This window comes from Palaemon carinicauda, chromosome 4 (genome assembly GCF_036898095.1).
Source record: "Palaemon carinicauda isolate YSFRI2023 chromosome 4, ASM3689809v2, whole genome shotgun sequence".
In the NCBI taxonomy this organism is placed as follows: domain Eukaryota; kingdom Metazoa; phylum Arthropoda; class Malacostraca; order Decapoda; family Palaemonidae; genus Palaemon; species Palaemon carinicauda.
The window spans coordinates 170087946-170108385 of record NC_090728.1 but is presented as its reverse complement, the minus strand read 5'-3'; the positions used below and the strand labels follow the sequence as shown (position 1 = coordinate 170108385).

The 20440-nt window shown below is 39.3% G+C and overlaps 1 protein-coding gene across 1 annotated transcript in view; it reads right to left on the bottom strand.

Annotated features, from left to right (window-relative positions):
* The window catches only part of LOC137639751 (protein slit-like), a 64275-nt gene that overhangs the window by 33553 nt on the left and 10282 nt on the right, over window positions 1–20440 (bottom strand). The window contains exons 5-13 of the mRNA XM_068371995.1: window positions 20078–20224; window positions 18657–18728; window positions 17125–17196; window positions 16405–16565; window positions 16101–16245; window positions 15395–15466; window positions 14142–14213; window positions 13817–13960; window positions 9762–9925 (exon numbers count right to left, since the gene is read on the bottom strand). Of these exons, the coding sequence (XP_068228096.1) occupies window positions 9762–9925; window positions 13817–13960; window positions 14142–14213; window positions 15395–15466; window positions 16101–16245; window positions 16405–16565; window positions 17125–17196; window positions 18657–18728; window positions 20078–20224 (1049 nt within the window). The remainder of the gene's footprint in view (window positions 1–9761; window positions 9926–13816; window positions 13961–14141; window positions 14214–15394; window positions 15467–16100; window positions 16246–16404; window positions 16566–17124; window positions 17197–18656; window positions 18729–20077; window positions 20225–20440) is intronic.

The following is a 20440-nucleotide window of genomic DNA, read 5'->3' as shown; positions in this document are numbered from 1 at the left end:
GAGCCGCCGCTCCCTGCCGGCGTGCCGCCGTTGTGCCGGCGGCCGCCATCCTGGTATTTGACTGACTTTGAACATTGTCTGTCCTAATGCCAGAATCTATGCTGGAGCGAGCTCCGGCATGCCGGCGGCTTGCCGGATGCCCCGGAGGCGTCAAGAATACTTGCACCCCCTTCCTGTAGCTATCATAAGACTATGATAGCCCTATATCGCAAACAGATAAGCGGCTTCTGCTATTAAGATCAGTACCTAGTACTGCTCTATTAGTGATCATGCTGTCTCTTTGCATTCTTCTAATTCCAGCATGCTATGTGCATCTTAGCACGGCTGGTTGCCAGAAGCAGTTACCTTTTAAATGAGGCCTTCTGGCCCTTATCTGGGAACCGAATGAATTCGGTCCCAATCTTGTCCTTGGTTTTTTCCATGGAATTCCAAAATACTTGGAATTCTAGGGAATTATATCCAGTGCCCTCGGTCACTCGGGTTATCCAGGGACCAAGCTTATGGTAACCAGCCGGGCGAGATGCATGGAGCATGTTCTCCTTTACTATTTTCATTCTCTATGCATCACACCTTCATTAAGTTAAAATTAATAATTAATATTAACTTAGTTTAAGAGCCATTCTTATGACTCCCCCATACTCATTTTCTCTTTCTTCCACAGGAGGAGCAGATGAAGTGTGATTTCGCCTTCTGCGCTGTGAAACGCCCGCAGTTTTACGGGCATACGGCTTGCAGGACTCACGCCCCTTGTGCAGACAAGAAAGGGGATTTGAAGTTTTGGAATCCACTGGATTGTACGGTCTGTCAGGCTCACCTAGTTGAGGCCTTCCATAATCCTCCCTCAGCGGAGATTAGAGACATTTCTCGTGAAAAGCTGCGCAAGTGGGTGCGTGGCTTCCAGAAAAATGCTACCGGACCGTACCTGGCCACCGAAGAACTGAGGTCACTATTGTTCCCTAAGGCCTCCCCTGACTCAGTGGTACCCAAAGACGTGATCCCCACTCTCCAAATTACGGTGGAACCTGATGTAGTCATGGCTCAGTCCATGCACGAGTGTCGTTTGGATTCCGAAGATGACGAACAGATTTCGGATGTCTCGGAAGACACGGAGAAAACGCTTATGGCTCAAGGAGCCGAAGATGACGAAGACAAGGTGGAATACACCGAGTCGGAGCAAGAGGTCGCTCCCCCGTCCATCCCCCCTCCTACTCCTACACCGACGGAAATGTCTATTCCGTCTACCTCCTCGACTCCGGATCCTTCTTCTTCCACTCAAGAATTGATTCGACTGATTAGAGCCGTCATGGACGACAGGCTGAAGGAGAACCAGGAGTCCATCAGGTCGATGATAGGATCCAGAGAGCCGAAGAAGATTTCGGTCAAGGATCTCCCCGCTTGCTCTCATGCCAACCCGTGGAGGTATGCAGAGCATATGGTTATTGCGACCGGCAGGATCTTTGTCAGTGATAAGATCGGCACGGTCCCTTTGGAAGATGTGGAGTTCTTCCCAAGCTTTGAGGCCTACCCGGACTGTTACGTCCGGCTTCGTTCCGAACCTGCCTCGAAGGAAGAGACCGAACCTAAGGAAGAGATAGTGTTCGATCTCGCAAAGGCCCAGGCTATGCTAGCCTCCGCATTCAAGAGTAGAGGCTTTACCTGCTCTAAGCTTCCGGCATTGAGCAAGAAGCACCCTACTTACGTTGCACCTGATACTGCGGTTCTTCCATTCTTGGAAAAGGCCTTAGCTGCATGCCTTAAAGCGGCGGAAGAAGGGAAACCCTGCCCTGCACTGGAGGAGTGCAGACCCTTCTCCATCGTGACCCCCCCTGACGCTCGACACTGGAAAGATGTTCAACATACTTTCGTCGTGGGAAGGCTCGATCCTGACGTCGCCGGACGTCAGTTTAATGAAGACCTCCCAAAGCTCAACGATCACCTCCTTCGCCGGGAACAAGACACGAAGGAGAGGCTTGCGGCATCTCTTTCTCATCAAGGCCAACTGGAAGTTATGGCCTGTGACACTAGAGTACCAGATCACTACACGGTACTCTCCAAATCCCACTTACTGACGGTAATGAAGGACTTGTACCACTTCATAAAGGCTCGAAGAGCCTGTCGTGAATTCGTGTTTGCCGGTGCCACCGTGAAACACGAACCCCGGAGGCTGATTTCCTCCAACATCTGGGGAAAACACCTGTTTCCTCCTGACCTTGTGAAGGAAATCACTGACAGAGCCGCCACGGAGAATAGGAACCTTCTCCACAAGTGGGGCATGTCCAGGAAAAGGAAACCCTCTCAGGACGACGGACCTCAGCCTAAGAGGAAACCCCAAAAGTCAAAACCCCAGCAACGTCAGCAAAGACGTCAGTTTCCGGGACCCGCTACCTCCCAAGTGATTGCCCAACCACAACAGACCTTTCAATTGGTCCCCCAACCGGTGTTGTCACAGTCACCGGTCTTCACCCCTGCCTTTGAGCAACCATCAACTACCTTTCATGCCAAAGGTAGAGGCTCATTCAGGGGTGCAAGCAAAGACGCATCTCGCCGTCCCTCCAGAGGTAGAGGAGGAAAGGGAGCTAGCGGCCGAGGCAACAAGTCCTCGGGACACCAGAAGCAATGAAGTGCTTCCGGTGGGAGGAAGACTCCGCCAATTCCAGGATCGTTGGACCTTCGATCCCTGGGCACACAGCATCGTCAAGAAGGGTCTAGGCTGGAGTTGGACTCAACCACCCCCAATCTTCCAGAAATTCTTCCAGCAATCAACCCCCCTTCTGGAAGAATATGTTCTAGACCTCTTGAACAAGAAGGTGATAAGGAAGGTAAAGTCCACCAGGTTCCAAGGGAGACTGTTTTGTGTTCCCAAGAAGGACTCAGACAAACTCAGAGTCATTCTGGACTTATCCCCCCTCAACAAGTTCATAGAGTACAACAAATTCAAGATGCTGACGCTTCAACAAATAAGGACCCTTCTGCCTCAAGGTTCCTACACAGTCTCTATAGACCTGGCGGATGCCTACTGGCACATTCCAATGAACCATCACGCTTCCTCCTACCTAGGATTTCGACTCCAAAGGAAAAGCTACGCCTTCCGGGCCATGCCCTTCGGCCTCAATGTGGCCCCTCGGATCTTCACAAAACTGGCGGATGCCATAGTACAACAGCTCCGCCTAAGAAACGTCCAGGTGATGGCCTACCTCGACGACTGGCTAGTCTGGGCTCCATCGCCCGAAGAGTGTGCAAAGTCTTGCAACGAAGTTACCCAGTACCTAGAACACCTGGGATTCAAGATCAACGAGAAAAAATCTCGCCTCTCTCCAGCTCAGAAGTTTCAGTGGTTGGGAATCCACTGGAATCTTCAGTCACACCGCCTTTCCATCCCCCAGAAGAAAAGGAAGGAAATAGCAGGGTCTGTCAAGCGACTACTGAAATCCAAACGCATTTCAAGACGACAGCAGGAACGAGTTCTAGGCTCTCTACAATTCGCCTCAGTGACAAACCCAGTGCTTCGTGCACAGCTAAAGGATGCCGCGGGAGTATGGAGACGCTCGGCATCCATCGCTCGAAGAGACCTCAAGAGACGGCTTCCAAACAGACTGCGACGCCTCCTAAAGCCGTGGTCGGAAGAAAAGGCCCTGAAAAGGTCCATTCCTCTCCAACACCCTCCTCCATCACTCAACATCCACACGGATGCCTCACTGGAAGGTTGGGGAGGTCACTCCCACCAAAAACAGGTTCAAGGTACCTGGTCTCCACTATTCAAGACGTTCCACATAAACATCTTGGAGGCCATGGCGGTCCTTCTAACACTGAAGAAGTTATCCCCGCCGCCCTCGATCCACATCCGTCTAACCCTAGACAACTCGGTGGTAGTTCGTTGTCTCAATCGCCAAGGCTCAAGATCGCCCCAGATAAATCAGGTGCTTCTCCCAATCTTCCGTCTGGCAGAGAAGAAGAAGTGGCACCTATCTGCAGTTCACCTACAAGGATTCCGCAACGTGACAGCGGATGCTCTATCTCGGACAAACCCGATAGAGTCAGAATGGTCTCTAGACGCAAGATCGTTCTCCTTCATCTCTCTCCAAGTCCCAGAACTTCAGATAGATCTCTTCGCAACGAGCGACAACAATCAACTTCCTCTGTACGTAGCCCCGTACGAGGACCCCAAAGCAGAAGCAGTGGATGCCATGTCACTGGACTGGAACAGATGGTCCAAGATCTATCTGTTCCCTCCCACCAACCTTCTGTTGAAAGTCCTCTCCAAACTGAGAACCTTCAAAGGGACAGCGGCCCTAGTGGCTCCCAAGTGGCCCCGGAGCAACTGGTACCCCCTGGTCCTGGAGCTGCAGCCCAAGCTGATCCCTCTCCCGGGCCCAGTTCTCTCTCAACAAGTACAGAAGTCGACTGTCTTCGCTTCATCATCGAAAATCAAGGACCTTCATCTCATGATTTTCTCTCCCTTGCCGCAAAGAAGAGGTTTGGGATCTCGAAGAAAAGTCTAGACTTCCTAGAGGAATACAAGACCGAATCCACGAGACGGCAATATGAATCATCCTGGAGGAAATGGGTCTCCTTCGTCAAGACAAAAAATCCTAAAGAAATCACGATTGATTTCTGTATGTCCTTCTTTATTCACCTTCATGGACAAGGATTAGCAGCCAATACGATTTCAACCTGCAAATCGGCCTTGACTAGACCAATTCTATATGCTTTCCAAATTGATCTGTCCAACGACATCTTCAACAAACTACCAAAAGCATGTGCTCGCCTACGTCCAGCACCCCCTCCGAAACCGATCTCCTGGTCACTAGACAAGGTACTCCATTTCGCCTCCAACTTGGTCAACGATTCATGCCCCCTCAAGGATCTGACTCAGAAAGTTATATTTTTATTTGCTCTCGCTTCGGGAGCTCGAGTCAGCGAAATAGTGGCATTATCAAGAGAAGAAGGACACATCCTGTTTACTGATTCAGGAGAAGTGACCCTCTCCCCTGATCCGACGTTTCTCGCTAAAAATGAATTACCCACCAAAAGATGGGGCCCTTGGAGAATATGCCCCCTGAAGGAGGATGTCTCTCTATGTCCAGTAGAGAGCCTCAAGGTCTATCTTCGCAGAACTTCGAACTTTGGTGGAGGCCAACTCTTCAAAGGAGAAACATCGGGCAGCGACCTGTCACTGAAACAATTAAGAGCGAAAATCACCTACTTCATTCGCAGAGCGGATCCGAACAGTACACCCGCTGGTCATGATCCTAGAAAAGTGGCATCTTCTCTGAATTTCTTTCAGAGCATGGACTTTGAAAGCCTTAAAAACTTCACGGGCTGGAAGTCCTCGCGAGTTTTCTTTAAACACTATGCGAAACAAGTGCACGAAGTCAAACATTTTGTGGTAGCCGCAGGTAGTGTTATGAAACCTGCACCTAACTCTGCGTAGAACAGTGAGTTACTTGGGACTCTAACTCTTCGGGTGCCTATGTTGACCCTCGAGCGATTCATAGTGATGTCGAAAAACACTTAGTGCTTTTATAACTGTTCTTATCCCAGGTGAAATGTCATAGTGTCACACAAGTGCCGCATGCCTTGAGCATGATGTGTTTTATTTAAAGACTTGCGTTCCTCGAGAACGAGTACCTACTAATACCCTGAAATTCCTTTTCAGATTCAATTGCAAGCCTTTATTTCTATGTACATTATTATTACTGTAAATGAACTTTACTTTTGCTGTAAATTATTTAATTTCTGCATTGTGAAATAAAATTTCTATTTTATTACTTGTGCGTCTCTATCAGCTCCTACTTACTATGAAATACATACCTGTCATAGTTTTATTTATTCCTCCTTCTTATGGTTATGAAGAATTTAAGATGTTTAATCCTAAATTATATTCACCCTGACTAAGTAAGGTTCCTACACGAATACTTACTTCTGATAACCAAGAGATGAACTCTACACAGTGCCCAACCACCACTGGTCTAATTTCAGAATGTTCCTATACAAATACCAAACATTCCGCTTCATCTCTAAGTTCTTTAAGTTCTTCTCTCAGGATGAATAGCCCTTCAATACCACTTTGACGTCGGCATAGCCCATGGGAACTTCACTGCCAAGGGGGGCAGGATACTTCGTCCCTATGGTTCTTTATCTAAGATTACTTTGCTGTTTTGTCAATGCCTAGGCACTTAATACTGGGGGAAAATCTACCACGATACATTGATTCTCTGGTACTCTTCCATCAGGACGCCATGGCTTGAGCCCAAAAAACGGATTTTGAGCGAAGCGAAAAATCTATTTTTGGGTGAGATAGCCATGGCGTCCTGATGGACCCTCCCTACTACTTCGTCCAGTTTTGTTCCCACCCTGTGCTACTGTATCATGGTGATGGGCAGCAACTGGCTTCAGGATGAAGACGGGCGTGACGTCATTAGAGCAATGGCGTCCGTTTGTTTACGTCTCGAGTATCAGTAGTAGCCACGAGTGAGATTAGCTGTGGAACGGCTCCCAGCTATTCTCTACTCTTACACACCGAAGCATTAACTCTGTTCGGGGTGAAGATAGCTATGTGGCGCGTTTAGACATGCGTCCCCTGTTGAAATTACGATGTCTTAAAGGGAAACCTTTGAGATACTCGCTCCAGAAGTTAGAATTCTGTGATAACCTGTGGTTAAATTCTCTGGGAATATCTTAGTAGTCTTATACCCAAGGAAGCTACCAAAAAGGAACCTTCCATCAGGACGCCATGGCTATCTCACCCAAAAATAGATTTTTCGCTTCGCTCAAAATCCGTTATATATATCAATCAATATACCAAGGCACTTCCCCCAATTTTGGGGGGTAGCCGACACCAACAATGAAACAAAACAAAAATGGGACCTCTACTCTCTATGTTCCTTCAGCCTAAACAGGGACTCAACCGAGTTCAGCCGGTACTGCTAGGGTGCCACAGCCCAACCTCCCACATTTCCACCACAGATGAAGCTTCATAATGCTGACTCCCCTACTGCTGCTACCTCCGCGGTCATCTAAGGCACCGGAGGAAGCAGCAGCAGATGATTTATATATATAAATATATATACTTATATAAATATATATATAAATATATATATGCATATATATATATATAAATATATAAATATATATTAATACATATATATATCTATATATATAGATATATATATATATATATATATATATATATATATATATATATATATTTATATATATCTATATACATATATATTCATATTTATATATATATATATATATATATATATATATATATATATGTATGTATGTATGTATATATACACATATATTTACATATATATATATATATATATATATATATATATATATATATACATATATATATATATATATACATATATATATATTTATATATATATATATTTATATATATATATGTATATATGCACATATATTTACATATATATATATATATATATATATATATATATATATATATTTATATATATATATATATATATATATATATATATATATTTATATTTATATATACGTATATATATGCATATATATATATTTATATATATATATATGTATATATATATGTATATATATATATATATTTATATATACATATATATATATATGTATATATATATATATTTATATTTATATATTGATATATATACATACATATATATATATATATATATATATATATATATAAATAATGGAGTCAGATTATCTTTGCTTCTTCCGTTCTGATGTAGAATCTTCAAGCATGGATTTTTTCTTCTGTATGTACAGTAGGGAATTCTCAGCTCACAACAGGATATATCTAATGAGCTGCAAGAGGTCTTCTTCTCACTAGACAATATCAATCAGTATGGAAGGCACGGATGGCATAATTGAGGGATAGATCTCTATGCCAGATACTCCTAGACTTTTTGACCTTTCTGATCCATCACTTTGTGGATAGAAAGCTTCAGCAATCAACATTTTTTTTATACAAATATGCATTGACAGACCCTTACAAGCAGGCTTTTGAAGTTGATTTAGACTTGAACATATATCAAAAGATTGCCTAACATATCATGTCCACTAATCCCGTCAGTATTTTGGTCTCTGAATAGAAGAGTAAAGTTTTTTGCATATTTAGATAATTCCTCCATTTCCTTTAAAGAATTATTACAGCAAGCTATTCTTTAATAGGTTTTGCCTCATGAGCAAGAGTGGGTAAACATGTAGCTTTTCAGAAAGATCAAGAGTTTATCACCATCATTCTGGTTATCTCCTAATCCTGACTCCAGGTTTTCTGTTTTTACCAAAAACAAAAAGCCTCTCCAGAAGCGAATCCTCTTTATATTATAGCCTTAGGAACAAGAGATGGTAACCTTTGTTTAGTGTCTAACCTGCAATTAAATATGCAGACATCCACACAAAAAGGTAGTGTTTCAAAATACCAATGTCAATGAGTCACTTTCAACAGGGGCTATCCAAAACTAATGACATGCCTTAAGAAACCTAATCCTCCCTCCCTCCCTACAACCCATAAGTGAGAAAAACTGCCTCATTGTTAGCATTCCATGCAAATATGAAATTTCAGGACATCTAGGGCTTTATGGTCCTTCCATATGGTGTTTCTAAGACACTACATTCAGCCCAAGATCCTCAAAATACTTTATATACAATTTTGATTCTTTGCAAAACCTGGTGGTTAGGACTGCTGTGCACAGCCCAATCGTTTTCAAACCACACGGGTTTCTTTGCACCTGTCCTTTGGGCCATTTCCCTCCCTGCCCAATGTTACTTCTCTGACTGACTGTCTCCTTCTTCCAGCATCCTTCATCACGAAAGCATATTCCATGAATGCTCATCAAGCAACTTGTGTCAAGTTACCTAAAGATTTATTACATACTGTAATATGTATGTAGGAGAATGTATATATGAACACCTCATGTTTAATATTGAACTCCACTACTGTGCCTTAAGAATTGCATCATGAGTCACAAGATTTCTCTGTGTAGAACTTCGTAAACAGTACGTGTTGTTGTAAGTGAAATGTAGTCTTCTTTTAATCTTATTTTCACAATTACAGTAATACTCTTAGGATAAATATTCATACGTTCATTAAAAAAGAACTACTGTACTAACAGCATTTACAGTACAGTAAAAACATACATAATTTACGTACATACAGTATAGGTTTTTTTACCTCGTCAAAAGCACTTTTTTACGACTATGAAAATGTTACAAAATATGCAAAATTATATATCAATGGAAATAAATTTATTCAGTTATATGATTCAATAAGGTGTAAATTCCTATCTCTAATAGTTTTTGTGATACCTTAAGATCAGTATAGTAAAATGTAAAAAAGGGGGCCTGGCACTTCCCAGGTTTAAGTCAGTGTAAAACTGACATTTGAAAACCCACCACATAAAAGAATTTAAACACTAAAAAGATAAAAACACAATAAAAATGAATTAGATTACTGTATAAGAGATTTCTTTAATGGATCATTTGCCAAAAGTAAACTTTATTTACATTATGTAAAAATAGCATGCACTTGATTATACTTAAATGCATACTCTAACAGACTCAGGAATCATTTTGAGAAGTTCTCTGTGCAAAACTGAGTGTAAATAAGAAAAAAATATATCTATTCCCAAATTGGATTGTATTTCATATTTACTGTACAACAATTAAGACATTACAGAAAATAAGTCAATAACGTTAGAATTTAAAAAATGCTAACAGCAAGGGATATTTCTATTTACCTGTACATTGGAACATCTCTGGAGGGGTCGTGAGGATTAGTTTGTCACGCATAGGCCTGGGTTCAGCACAACGAGCAATCCCTGGTTCAACAAAATCTCCTTTCACCCACTTTGCTAGCCATCCTAATGAACAGTCACAATATAGAGGATTTGCCCCTAAAGCTCTGCAAAGGAATAAAACTCCATTATAATTCTCAGCGATTAATGCAACGTTTAATATTCAAGCTGTGCCCGACTTCTGTCACGATTTTTTACACTTCGTCTAACAAACACGATACAGTATTTTTTTTTTTTTTTTTTTTGGGGGGGGGGGGTTAATTTGTTGTGTGGTCTTCAATGACCCTGTGAAAGGCTAGAACAGGGAATCCAATACGACATAAATACAGTGATACCTCGGTAGTCGAACGACTCTATACTCGAACAATTCGGAGTTCGACCAAAATTTTCGAGAAATTTTTGCTGCGGTGCTCGACCAAAAATTCGGTACTCGACCAGCCGAACACGTGACGACCGCATGGGCTTTGTGATGATCGCGCCATCTCGGCCACTCTCGCTTGTTCGGGAAGCATCAGTTCTCTCGAGAGCGTCACTCAGACAACGCGCGATCAGCATTCGTTGTGATTTAGTGATTTTCAGTGCTTTTAATTGCTTTTTTAGCTTTCATAATGAGTCCCAAGAAAGTAATGAGTGTTAAGGGGAAGGAGAAGAGGAAAACAGTGCGAACAACGATCGAGTTGAAGAAGGAAATTATAGCGAAATATGAGAATGGTGTACGAGTGTCCGATTTAGCGGTAGAATACGGAATGGCGAAGTCGACCATTTCTACGTTTTTAAAGCATAAAGAAATGATTAAGAAGGCGAATGTTGCAACGGGAGTTACGGCGGTAACTAAGCAAAGGCCACAAGTGATTGAGGAGATGGAAAAGTTGCTTTTAATATTTATTAAAGAAAAACAGTTGGCCGGGGAAAGTGTTAGTGAAGCGTTCATTTGTGAAAAAGCGTTGCATATCTATGAAGAATTAGTGAAGAAAAGTCCGAGTACCAGTGAAAGTGATTCATTTACATTTAAAGCGAGCAGGGGTTGGTTTGAAAAGTTTCGTAATAGAACAGGTATTCATCGTGTTACTAGGCATGGGGAGGCAGCTAGTTCGGATCAAATTGCAGCCGATAAATACGTGGGGGAATTCGATCGGTACATAAATGAACAAAATTTGATCGCACAACAAGTCTTTAATTGTGATGAGACTGGGTTATTTTGGAAGAAAATGCCAGCCAATACGTACATTACCAAGGACGAGACGAAGATGCCAGGTCACAAGCCAATGAAAGATAGGCTAACATTGTTGCTGTGTGCAAATGCAAGTGGCGATTGCAAGATCAAACCCTTGTTAGTGTACCACTCGGACAACCCCCGGGTGTTCAAACGAAATAATATTTGTAAAAGTGCACTACCAGTTATGTGGCGCTCGAACACTAAATCTTGGGTCACAAGACAATTCTTTACTGAGTGGATAAACGAAGTGTTTGCCCCCCAGGTTAAGGCTTACCTCATTGAAAAGAGCTTGCCAATGAAATGTCTTCTGGTTATGGACAATGCTCCTGCACATCCTCCAGGTCTCGAGGATGACTTGAAAGAAGAATACAGCTTTATCAAAATCAAATTCTTGCCCCCCAATACTACTCCCATACTCCAGCCCATGGACCAACAGGTCATTTCAAACTTCAAAAAACTCTATACCAAGGCCCTTTTCAGAAAGTGTTTTGAAGTGACCAGTGACACGAAGTTGACCCTAAAGGAATTCTGGAAGGAACACTTCAGCATCCTCAACTCTGTTAACATGATTGACCAAGCTTGGCGAGGTGTGACCTATAGGACATTGAACTCTGCCTGGCGTAAGCTGTGGCCATCATGTGTCACAGAGAGGGAGTTTGAAGGTTTCCAACCAGAGGCGGGTCCAAGCACTGCTACCCCTGTAATTTCTGATGACACTGATGTCGTTGAGGAAATTGTTGTCATGGGCAGGAGTTTGGGGCTTGAGGTCGACAAGGATGATATTGATGAGCTTGTAGAAAGCCATTCTACCGAGTTGACTGTGGAGGAATTGTTGCACCTGCAACAACAACAGCAGCAGGATCTGATTGTGGAGCAGGAATCTTCAGAAGAGGATGAGGTAAGGGAGGATGTTCCAAGTTCTCTCATCAATGAAATTTGTTCCAAGTGGGCAGATGTGCAGGCTTTTGCTGAAAAATACCACCCAGAAATTGCAGTAGCAAACCGGGCAGTGCATATGTTTAATGATAGTGTCATGTATCATTTTCGAAGAATACTGCAGAGGAGGAAGAAACAATTAACAATAGACCAGTTTTTCACAAAAGAAAAGAAAGCTGCTACATCAAAGCCTGTTTCTCCTCCAAAGAAGAGACAAAGAAGAGAAGAAACCCCTGAAATAGATCTGCCCACCCTTTCATTGGAGAGAGAAACAACTCCTGAAGGAGAACTACCCCGCCACATCATGGAAGGGGACTCTCCTTCCAAGCAGTAACCTCCCCCTTCCATCCTCTCCACATCCATCCCTGTATGCCATCGAACCGCTGCTCAAAGGTATGTTCACTACAGTACAGAAAATGGTTTAAAATTGTTTTATTTTAGTACAGTAAATGGTTTAAAATTGTTTTATAGGATTTTCTGACCAATTTCATACACATTTAGATAATTATTGTTGTTTAGGTACACGTTTTATTAATATTTTGGGCCTGTTCGAGTGCTTGGGAACGGAATAGAATATATACCATTATTTCTTATGGGGAAAAAAAATTCGGTACTCGAACAAATCGGAGGTCGAACACGGATCTCGAACGGATTATGGTCGAGTACCGAGGTATTACTGTACCAAAGACATATTGTCTCCCCTGCTCTAGGACTAGTGTATCAACTTGTAAAACATGGGCTCGCCATGTATAAGAGATCAGTTCAGGCGCTCTTAAACTCTTAACACAGGAAACAGCACCTACAATGCTGAGAAAGTCTGTTATGCGTGACATCATTACTACGTCATCATCGCATACAAGTGACTACAGCTGGGAACCAGTCTACATGCGCATCAACTTGCACCTAGCTACCATGTAACATTCTGTAATCATATAACGTAATCAACATCTCCGTGAAGAGAGGAATCTTGGAAAATGATTAAGTGACAGGAATCACGGTTTGGTTATCAAGGTTTTTATTTTTCATAGCATTAAAATAAATTGGATTTTGGTCAAATGCACTAATGGTTGTACTAAGCCAATGTTTTGATTTTTGAAGTGCTGCTCTATTATCGAAAGAATGATGCCAATTTTCTTTATTCTTTCAAGAGTATCACAAAGTTAACCTGTTAATATAATTCATGTTAATATGATATAACATAGTTAAATTGTTAAATACTTTCACATGGTTACCCTGTAGTGTTTGTAAAAGAAATAAAAATAATTTTTCTCATTACTCCATGTGTAAGTTACTTACTAACATGAAAAATTTGTTGGTTGTGATTGTATCAAATTAGTATTAAGCCTAACAGTAATGTAGGAGTTCATATGTTGAGTGGATATTATACAAGTTAAGTGATACTGTACTAATTTATGCTAATCTTCTATAAATGTATGCAAGTTAATTTGTGATTGTGAGTGTGTATATAATTTAATTATTAAAGGGTGAGAAATTGTAGCCTTTGTTTCTGGTCCCTGGAGCCCTATAATTTTATATTTGCATAATGTCCTTAGGACTATAATTGTTATTTGGAAAGATGTCACCAAATTTCCATTGATTTACATTGGTGGTCCTTAAGAAATTAATGTCTGAAAAAATGATCGTTTATATGATTCTTAAAATTGTGTAACTGCCTGAAAATATTGCTATTAAGGAAAAAAATTATCCCACAGTTCTAAATGACTTCTGGTACAGTACTGCACAGGAATTAAACAATACTATTTATACTGTAACCTATAATCCTTATGCCACATACATTGTAACTACGTATCTTAAAACAAATTTGTTATAGCAAATATTTACTTACATATGAGTTATTGCCTCAAGGTCTCTGAATGTGCCTTCAGGGATGAACGAAACATCATTACCGTGCAGTGATAGTATTCTAAGAGATTTCAGACCAATCAGCGAATCTCTCTCCATGCAGCCAAGCTTGTTGTATGACACGATGCTTTGGGAAGAGGTAAAATATATTATATTTCACTAGAAAAGGAAATATGCTTCACTTCGACTCAATATTTATTGACAATGTATTGTTAGGTAACACCAATATGCTATTATAGCTGTTTTTTTGTATAGCAAAGTTTTATATTTATTGATAAAAAATACTGGATAGGTATCTTAATACTTACAGAGTTGATAGCTGAGTTAATTCTGAAAATGTTTTGTTGAAGAGGATAGTAATTTGATTGTTGCTGAGATCCCTGTGGAAAAAAAATACTTATCAGAGATTCAAAAGCCTTGTAACCAAATACCACCTCACAATTTACTTCTTACAAAGGAAAATAATAAAAATTAAAATACATCCAGATTACAGTATAGTAGTACGAGTACTTAGAAAATTTAAGCTTCCTCTTGAAAGCATATAATTCATACAATATCATTTTCACATAAAAATAGCTTTACATGGACTCATACTGTATTCTATAACTCCAATACAGTAATTACACATTAACTTACAAAATTATTACATCTGGTGACATACCATACTGTGTATACCAGTAATAAGACAAATAGGAGAAACTGGTACTATATATGCAAAAAGAATGCAGAATGAAATATCAGCTTTTTCAAATTAAAACTGTGATGAAGTTATTATAAACATCCTACTTGCATTGGATTCAACAGAAAAAAACTTCATGGGAACAGTTACATCTCAACGCTGAATGACCTGCCCCAGCACCAAGCCATATGACCAAAAATGACATTCATATTTTTAAAGAACCTAATATTATAGAACAAAATAGAATTTTAAACTACATAATTACAGTAGTCATCTTCATTCTTTTTGTAAAGAAATGTCAGTCTTTATCATTGGGAAATCATGTGAGGTAAACGTGGTATGTAAAATATGGGCTAAATATCAAATAACAGGAAAAGTAGCCTACTGAATGATTATATGAAGGATAAAATATCTATAGAAAATAAACTGAAATACAAGATATAATAGCAGAAGACTTAAAATAAAACAACAGAATATTGGTCACAAACTCATAAAACACCTCTAAGGTAAAATTTCTCTGGTATATCACTCGCAGAAATATCCCACGTAGAAGCTACCAATGAGGAACTTCCATCAGGACGACATGGCTCGAGCCCAAAAAGGTAACTACAAGATTTACGAAAGAAGTGGGGCAAGAAAGTCGATGTTTAACAAACAAATGTAAAATGAACCACCAGAAAAGATGACAGCTAGTTCAGATAATACCTAAACAAAACAACATGAATTCTCACTTGCAGAAATTATGCACAATAAAACTAGCATTTCCCATGATGTATTAAGTGGAATTCAGTAGACTTAGGAACATTATATCTAAATTTGGAGTGGCAATGGTGAAAAGTTATTGCTGTGAATAACAGGGCAAAGTACAGATGCAGTACTTACAGTCGCTTTAGAACCTTCAGATGTTTCAGCCTTTCTGGATCAATGGATTTGATTTCATTTACATCAAGGTATCTAAAAGAGAATATGAATGATTTCATAAAGAAAATATGTACGTAGAAAAACAGAAGAAATTCAATGTATTATGTTACTTTATAAGAGTTTTAATAAAAATTCTTACATAATATATCAGGAGACTCTTGTAAAACATGACAGTATATTACTTTAAGAAAAGAAATCTTAGCAAAATTTGGCAATTTATATAGTTAGTGGTTTCTTTGAAAACAATTAAACACTGGTGTTGTAACTTTTGTATGAAAGAATATCCTTAAATTAAAAGCTATTGCTTTATGAGAAATGCACTCAAAAGAATTATAACTCACTTTAGTGAAATGCAATGAGATAAACATTTTAGTTACTAAATTATGTACAGTACCATTTGCAATTTTTATATATTACTTTCCAATAAAATAAGTAAATCTGAATATTTTCCATTTTTGCAATAAATGAAAGTCACTAAATTCACTTGTGTCAGTTATAACTGGTAGTTCCTTTTATTTACTATTATTCTTCAGCCACATTCAAATATTTTATGTAAACTATTTTACACACTTAACATGTATGAAAAACTGCTGAAGCTGCCAAATATCCAAAGAAAATGACTGAGGAACATAAAAAATAATTCAAATAAAATGTAAAAGATACTCACAATTCTGAAGTGTCTGGTGGAATGCCTCGAGGAATCTGAGTAAGATGTGCTCTAGAACATCGAACCACTGTGTTACGACAATCACATTCAGGGGGACAATATACAGAACCGGCACATTCCTCCTCATCGTCCTCTCGGCCCGAATCTTTATCAAATATGAAAATCCATCATAATATCCTACCTCAGGAAATAAATATTGTCTTTATAAAAAAAACAAAATTGCCAATGTACAGTATATCAATAAGGTATAACTGAGATATAAAATCATATAAAATGAGCCTCCAATTGTACCAATCGAGCTCACCTTGGCAAGTTAGCAGATTTGGTTGTACTTTCGTAATAGGAACATCTCTAAGAACCTCTGGAAGATGACATGTCGGAACTGCAGTGGCGTCCTTCTCTGCTACCCACCTCGATAGCCATGTTGACCGACAATCACAGTTGAGAGGGTTGGAAGAAATGTCACTGAAAAGGTTGAGAGGAATATTAATATATTAATCTTCCACTAGCTGCAAATCGAACATTAACTCAACACTTTAGCCAGTTTAGAGGAAGTGGAGTTTGCAGTCACCTGTAGTATGAAACATCTTCCATTCAAAGGCGTACAGGTAAAGTTGGACACAAGAGTCCCTAGCACACCTTGCCCTGAAGAAGTGCACCTTATCACACTCTTACTTCGCGGTGAGTAACAAACCAGCTAGTGTAAGAAGAGATGGCAGAGGAGGTGGGTGGGCCAAAACAAAGGAACTCCCTACGCAGTAAAGTTGTGGCTGGGTACACTTCTTCAAAGCGAGGTGTACCACGAATTCTTGTGTCCAACTGTACATCTTGACTATAAAATTACTCAGGGCTAAGGAGTGAATCACTAAATATACATAAAACTAACTAAATTCTGAAAGTATAATCAAAGTAAGAACATTAAACAGATGAAACCATTGAAGGAACATAATTAACACAGATATTTCCTTCTAAGGAAGTTTGTTGTTTGTAAATAAGATGAAAATTATATTTTTTTAATACTTACAGATCTGTGAGCCTTGGAAGATGCTCTATAATTTTGCTGGAGAGGCAGGAGATATGATTCCCTGAGAGATCTCTGCAAAATAGTAATAAAACTGTAAAATCTCCAAAATAAAAAGCAGTTTGCAAAAAACTGCTATTTTCAGGCATTCATGTCAACAAATTTATTTCAATGGTTAAACATCATAAATATAATGTCTATAAGTATATATAACTAAATATATTAAAAGAAAATGATAAAATGCAAAATAATCAATAAAGTTTCCGAATTCCCTGTTAAAAGGTCAAGAAACTTGCATAAAACTACCAGAATATATTAAACATTCTTTTTGTTCAGGGAGGATAAGTATACATTGTGTAATACTCCCTCTTTTCAAGAAAGTAAAAATAAGTCAGGGTTAATCACATAACACACAACAGAGCATTCATTAGCAATAAGCAGCATAAACCTAATGGCCAATTCCCTGTATAATTACCCTATACTAAAATAATGAGCATAACTACGTTTAGTACATCTGTTTGATCTAGTATCACAGCCAAGCTTTGATAACTCCACCACCACCTTCCCTAAAGAATTACTTTGACAAATGTCTCCAGATCAGATAGTCCCAGATATGCTAAGTAATGACTTGCTTTGTTTTAAATATTCTATTACCTGGATTTGTCAGTCCACATCTATGTTGAAAGAGATTTTCCCAATAGAATTATCATTAATGAGAAGTATTTTACAATTACTGGTGACTAGCTGATCTGTAAATTTGGTTAAAGCCTGTTAGATAAAGGATTTAAAATTAACATCATAACCAATGGCAGAGAATTATAGGCACTAACATAAAGCTGAGCTCTTCTGGATAACAGTCTATTTCTTTACACTCACATGCCTGAATGCTACTAAGTAGTGCATTAACAACACACGGAAACACTGCACTGCAACCATTTCAAAGTACATTATGTTTGAGTTTTCATATGAATGGTTAGTGGCTTGCTAAGTCTTTGAGCCATCAACCCAAATAGAGGTGAACTCGAAAGTTCTGTACAGTGGCTGTTCTCATATGTGGACAATGTATGAGAAAGCTATATTCTTATTGTATCTTTTAATAAGAGTATAAAGCACTGTTCTTTGGGAGTAAATGAAGTAATGTTGCATACGCTCAAGAGCATCAGGAATATAACTCTCAGAGCATGTGGCCTGCAAGTTTCTAGAACTGTAAGAAAAAAGCTAACCCATAACTCCAAAAGACGTGACATTCTTCATATTTCCCCCACCATATGGCATTGAAAATAATTTCACTAAAATAATTGCAAAGCAGATAACTGAAAGGCGAGAAGGCCAGCAAATCTAGTCTACCTGAACTTTCTAAAAAAATTAAGCAGTTTCATTTGACTTTATCTCCCAGTATACTCAAAGAAAACTTGTTAGCCATTGTGGGCTAAAGATACGAAGAATTTGACCACGTTTTATATTAAGTAACAGAGACAAGCACTACACGAGGAAACCACTAAAAGAGCCAACTAGCGACGAGCCTGGCGACTTACAGCTGGGTCAGGGCCCTCAACCTTCTTGTTACACTCTCAGGCACCTGTGTCAGTTTGTTGTGGGACACATTGCTGTAATGAGAGACTCCAAGATTTACCGTTAAACATCACTAACTAACCTCGCTAATATCTGCCAAAATAATATTTTCTGATCATGGGCAGACTTTCCTGCCCATTACCAACCATCATGCAGAGGCAGTTTGATGACGTTACAGTGCACTGTTTGGGAATCTCTAAATAGAATATTAAATACCAGGATGCTTGAAATCTACGTACTGAATATTTGAGAATGACTGACATTACTGCAAGTTATTTCTAACTACAGTTTAACCAGGATCAACTTTGGTAAGCAATAAGGTCGTAGTCTTGCTCAACCCCTTAGTCCACTTTCAGAACACCGCAGTTTTATCGATTTCGTAATGTATTCGATGAAATGTCCTTGTATATGAGTTTCCAGTCGGCATACATGAATGGGGTCAAATTGACAACGTATATACCAGTACATAGGGAAATCTACTTGAAGAATACTTAGTCTCAACAAATCTACTTCAAAAAATTCATTTTATTATTTCAAAAATGTGGTAATACATTAACAAACATTCTTGTCATGCGTTAGTTTCACTCATGTCAGAAAGCTTCAGGGTTCTGCAAGACCATTCTATTCAATGCAAGACTCTTCTATTGTTCAAAAAAAGGAAAATACAGTACAAGAAATGAATACTACATGATTGCTGGTAAACAAAAATATTTTCCGCTATTTCAACTCATGAAAAGTAGTTATGATAATGTGCCTCATAAAATCTTTAGCTATAATATAATCACCAGGGATGCATATCAAATCTGAATTTCTTAATAAAAGCCAAATTCCTTGCAATTACAATTCATGAGTCACACTCCTGTTCATGGAAAAGGTTTCAAGCAAAAGATCTTATTGGCACATAAGGTATTGTAAAAATCCTGAAATAGCCTTGGTGAACCTTCATAACTTGAAATGCAAAGTGAACCTTATACTTTAAATGCATATAAACCCAACCATACAAATGGCATCTACAACAAAGAGGTTCATTATTCGAACCTTTCTACTACTCCGCTAAAGCACCAACCAAAAGCATCCACTTTTCCGAATTAGACATTGTTGAAGCTATCATGTTGTTACCCAATCCAAAAGAAGCAAGCTTAAAATGTTTGTTGTTGATGGTAACCCCAACATCACCGTAGACATGATGACAATGGAGAAAATTTGAAGACAACGTTGGGAACATGAATATTATTATGTCCTTGTATCAACTCAATTAAAAAAATGCAAACTGATGCAATTTCCTTTATATAAAATCTCCCAAAATACATCTATACAACAGTGTATCTACAAGCTTGCTATGGAATGGGCATGGTGAGATGGTTGGCAGCTTTCAGATACTTACAGGTTGGTGAGAGATCTGGCGCCTCTGAAGAAATCAGCGCTTAGTCCAGTGAGACGATTGTGAGAGAGGTCCAGGTGTGTGATATCCTTCAGGCGCATGAAAAGGGTTGATCCCTCCAAAGAGAATAGCTGGTTGTAACTCAGGTCACTGAAAAAGCAGTAAGTTTTACTGTAAGTACTTTAAGTAACATTCATATAATTAAAATCTTAATGGTTAAAGAATCATAAACGGTAGTCCTTGAAAGTGTATTACATATTGTTGTTCATTGAATAACCATGCAACTTAAAAAGTAATATTCTATATAATATAGTAATGACATTTTGTTGAGCAAAAAGTAATTAAGAGGGAAGTAAAGTGGTTTTG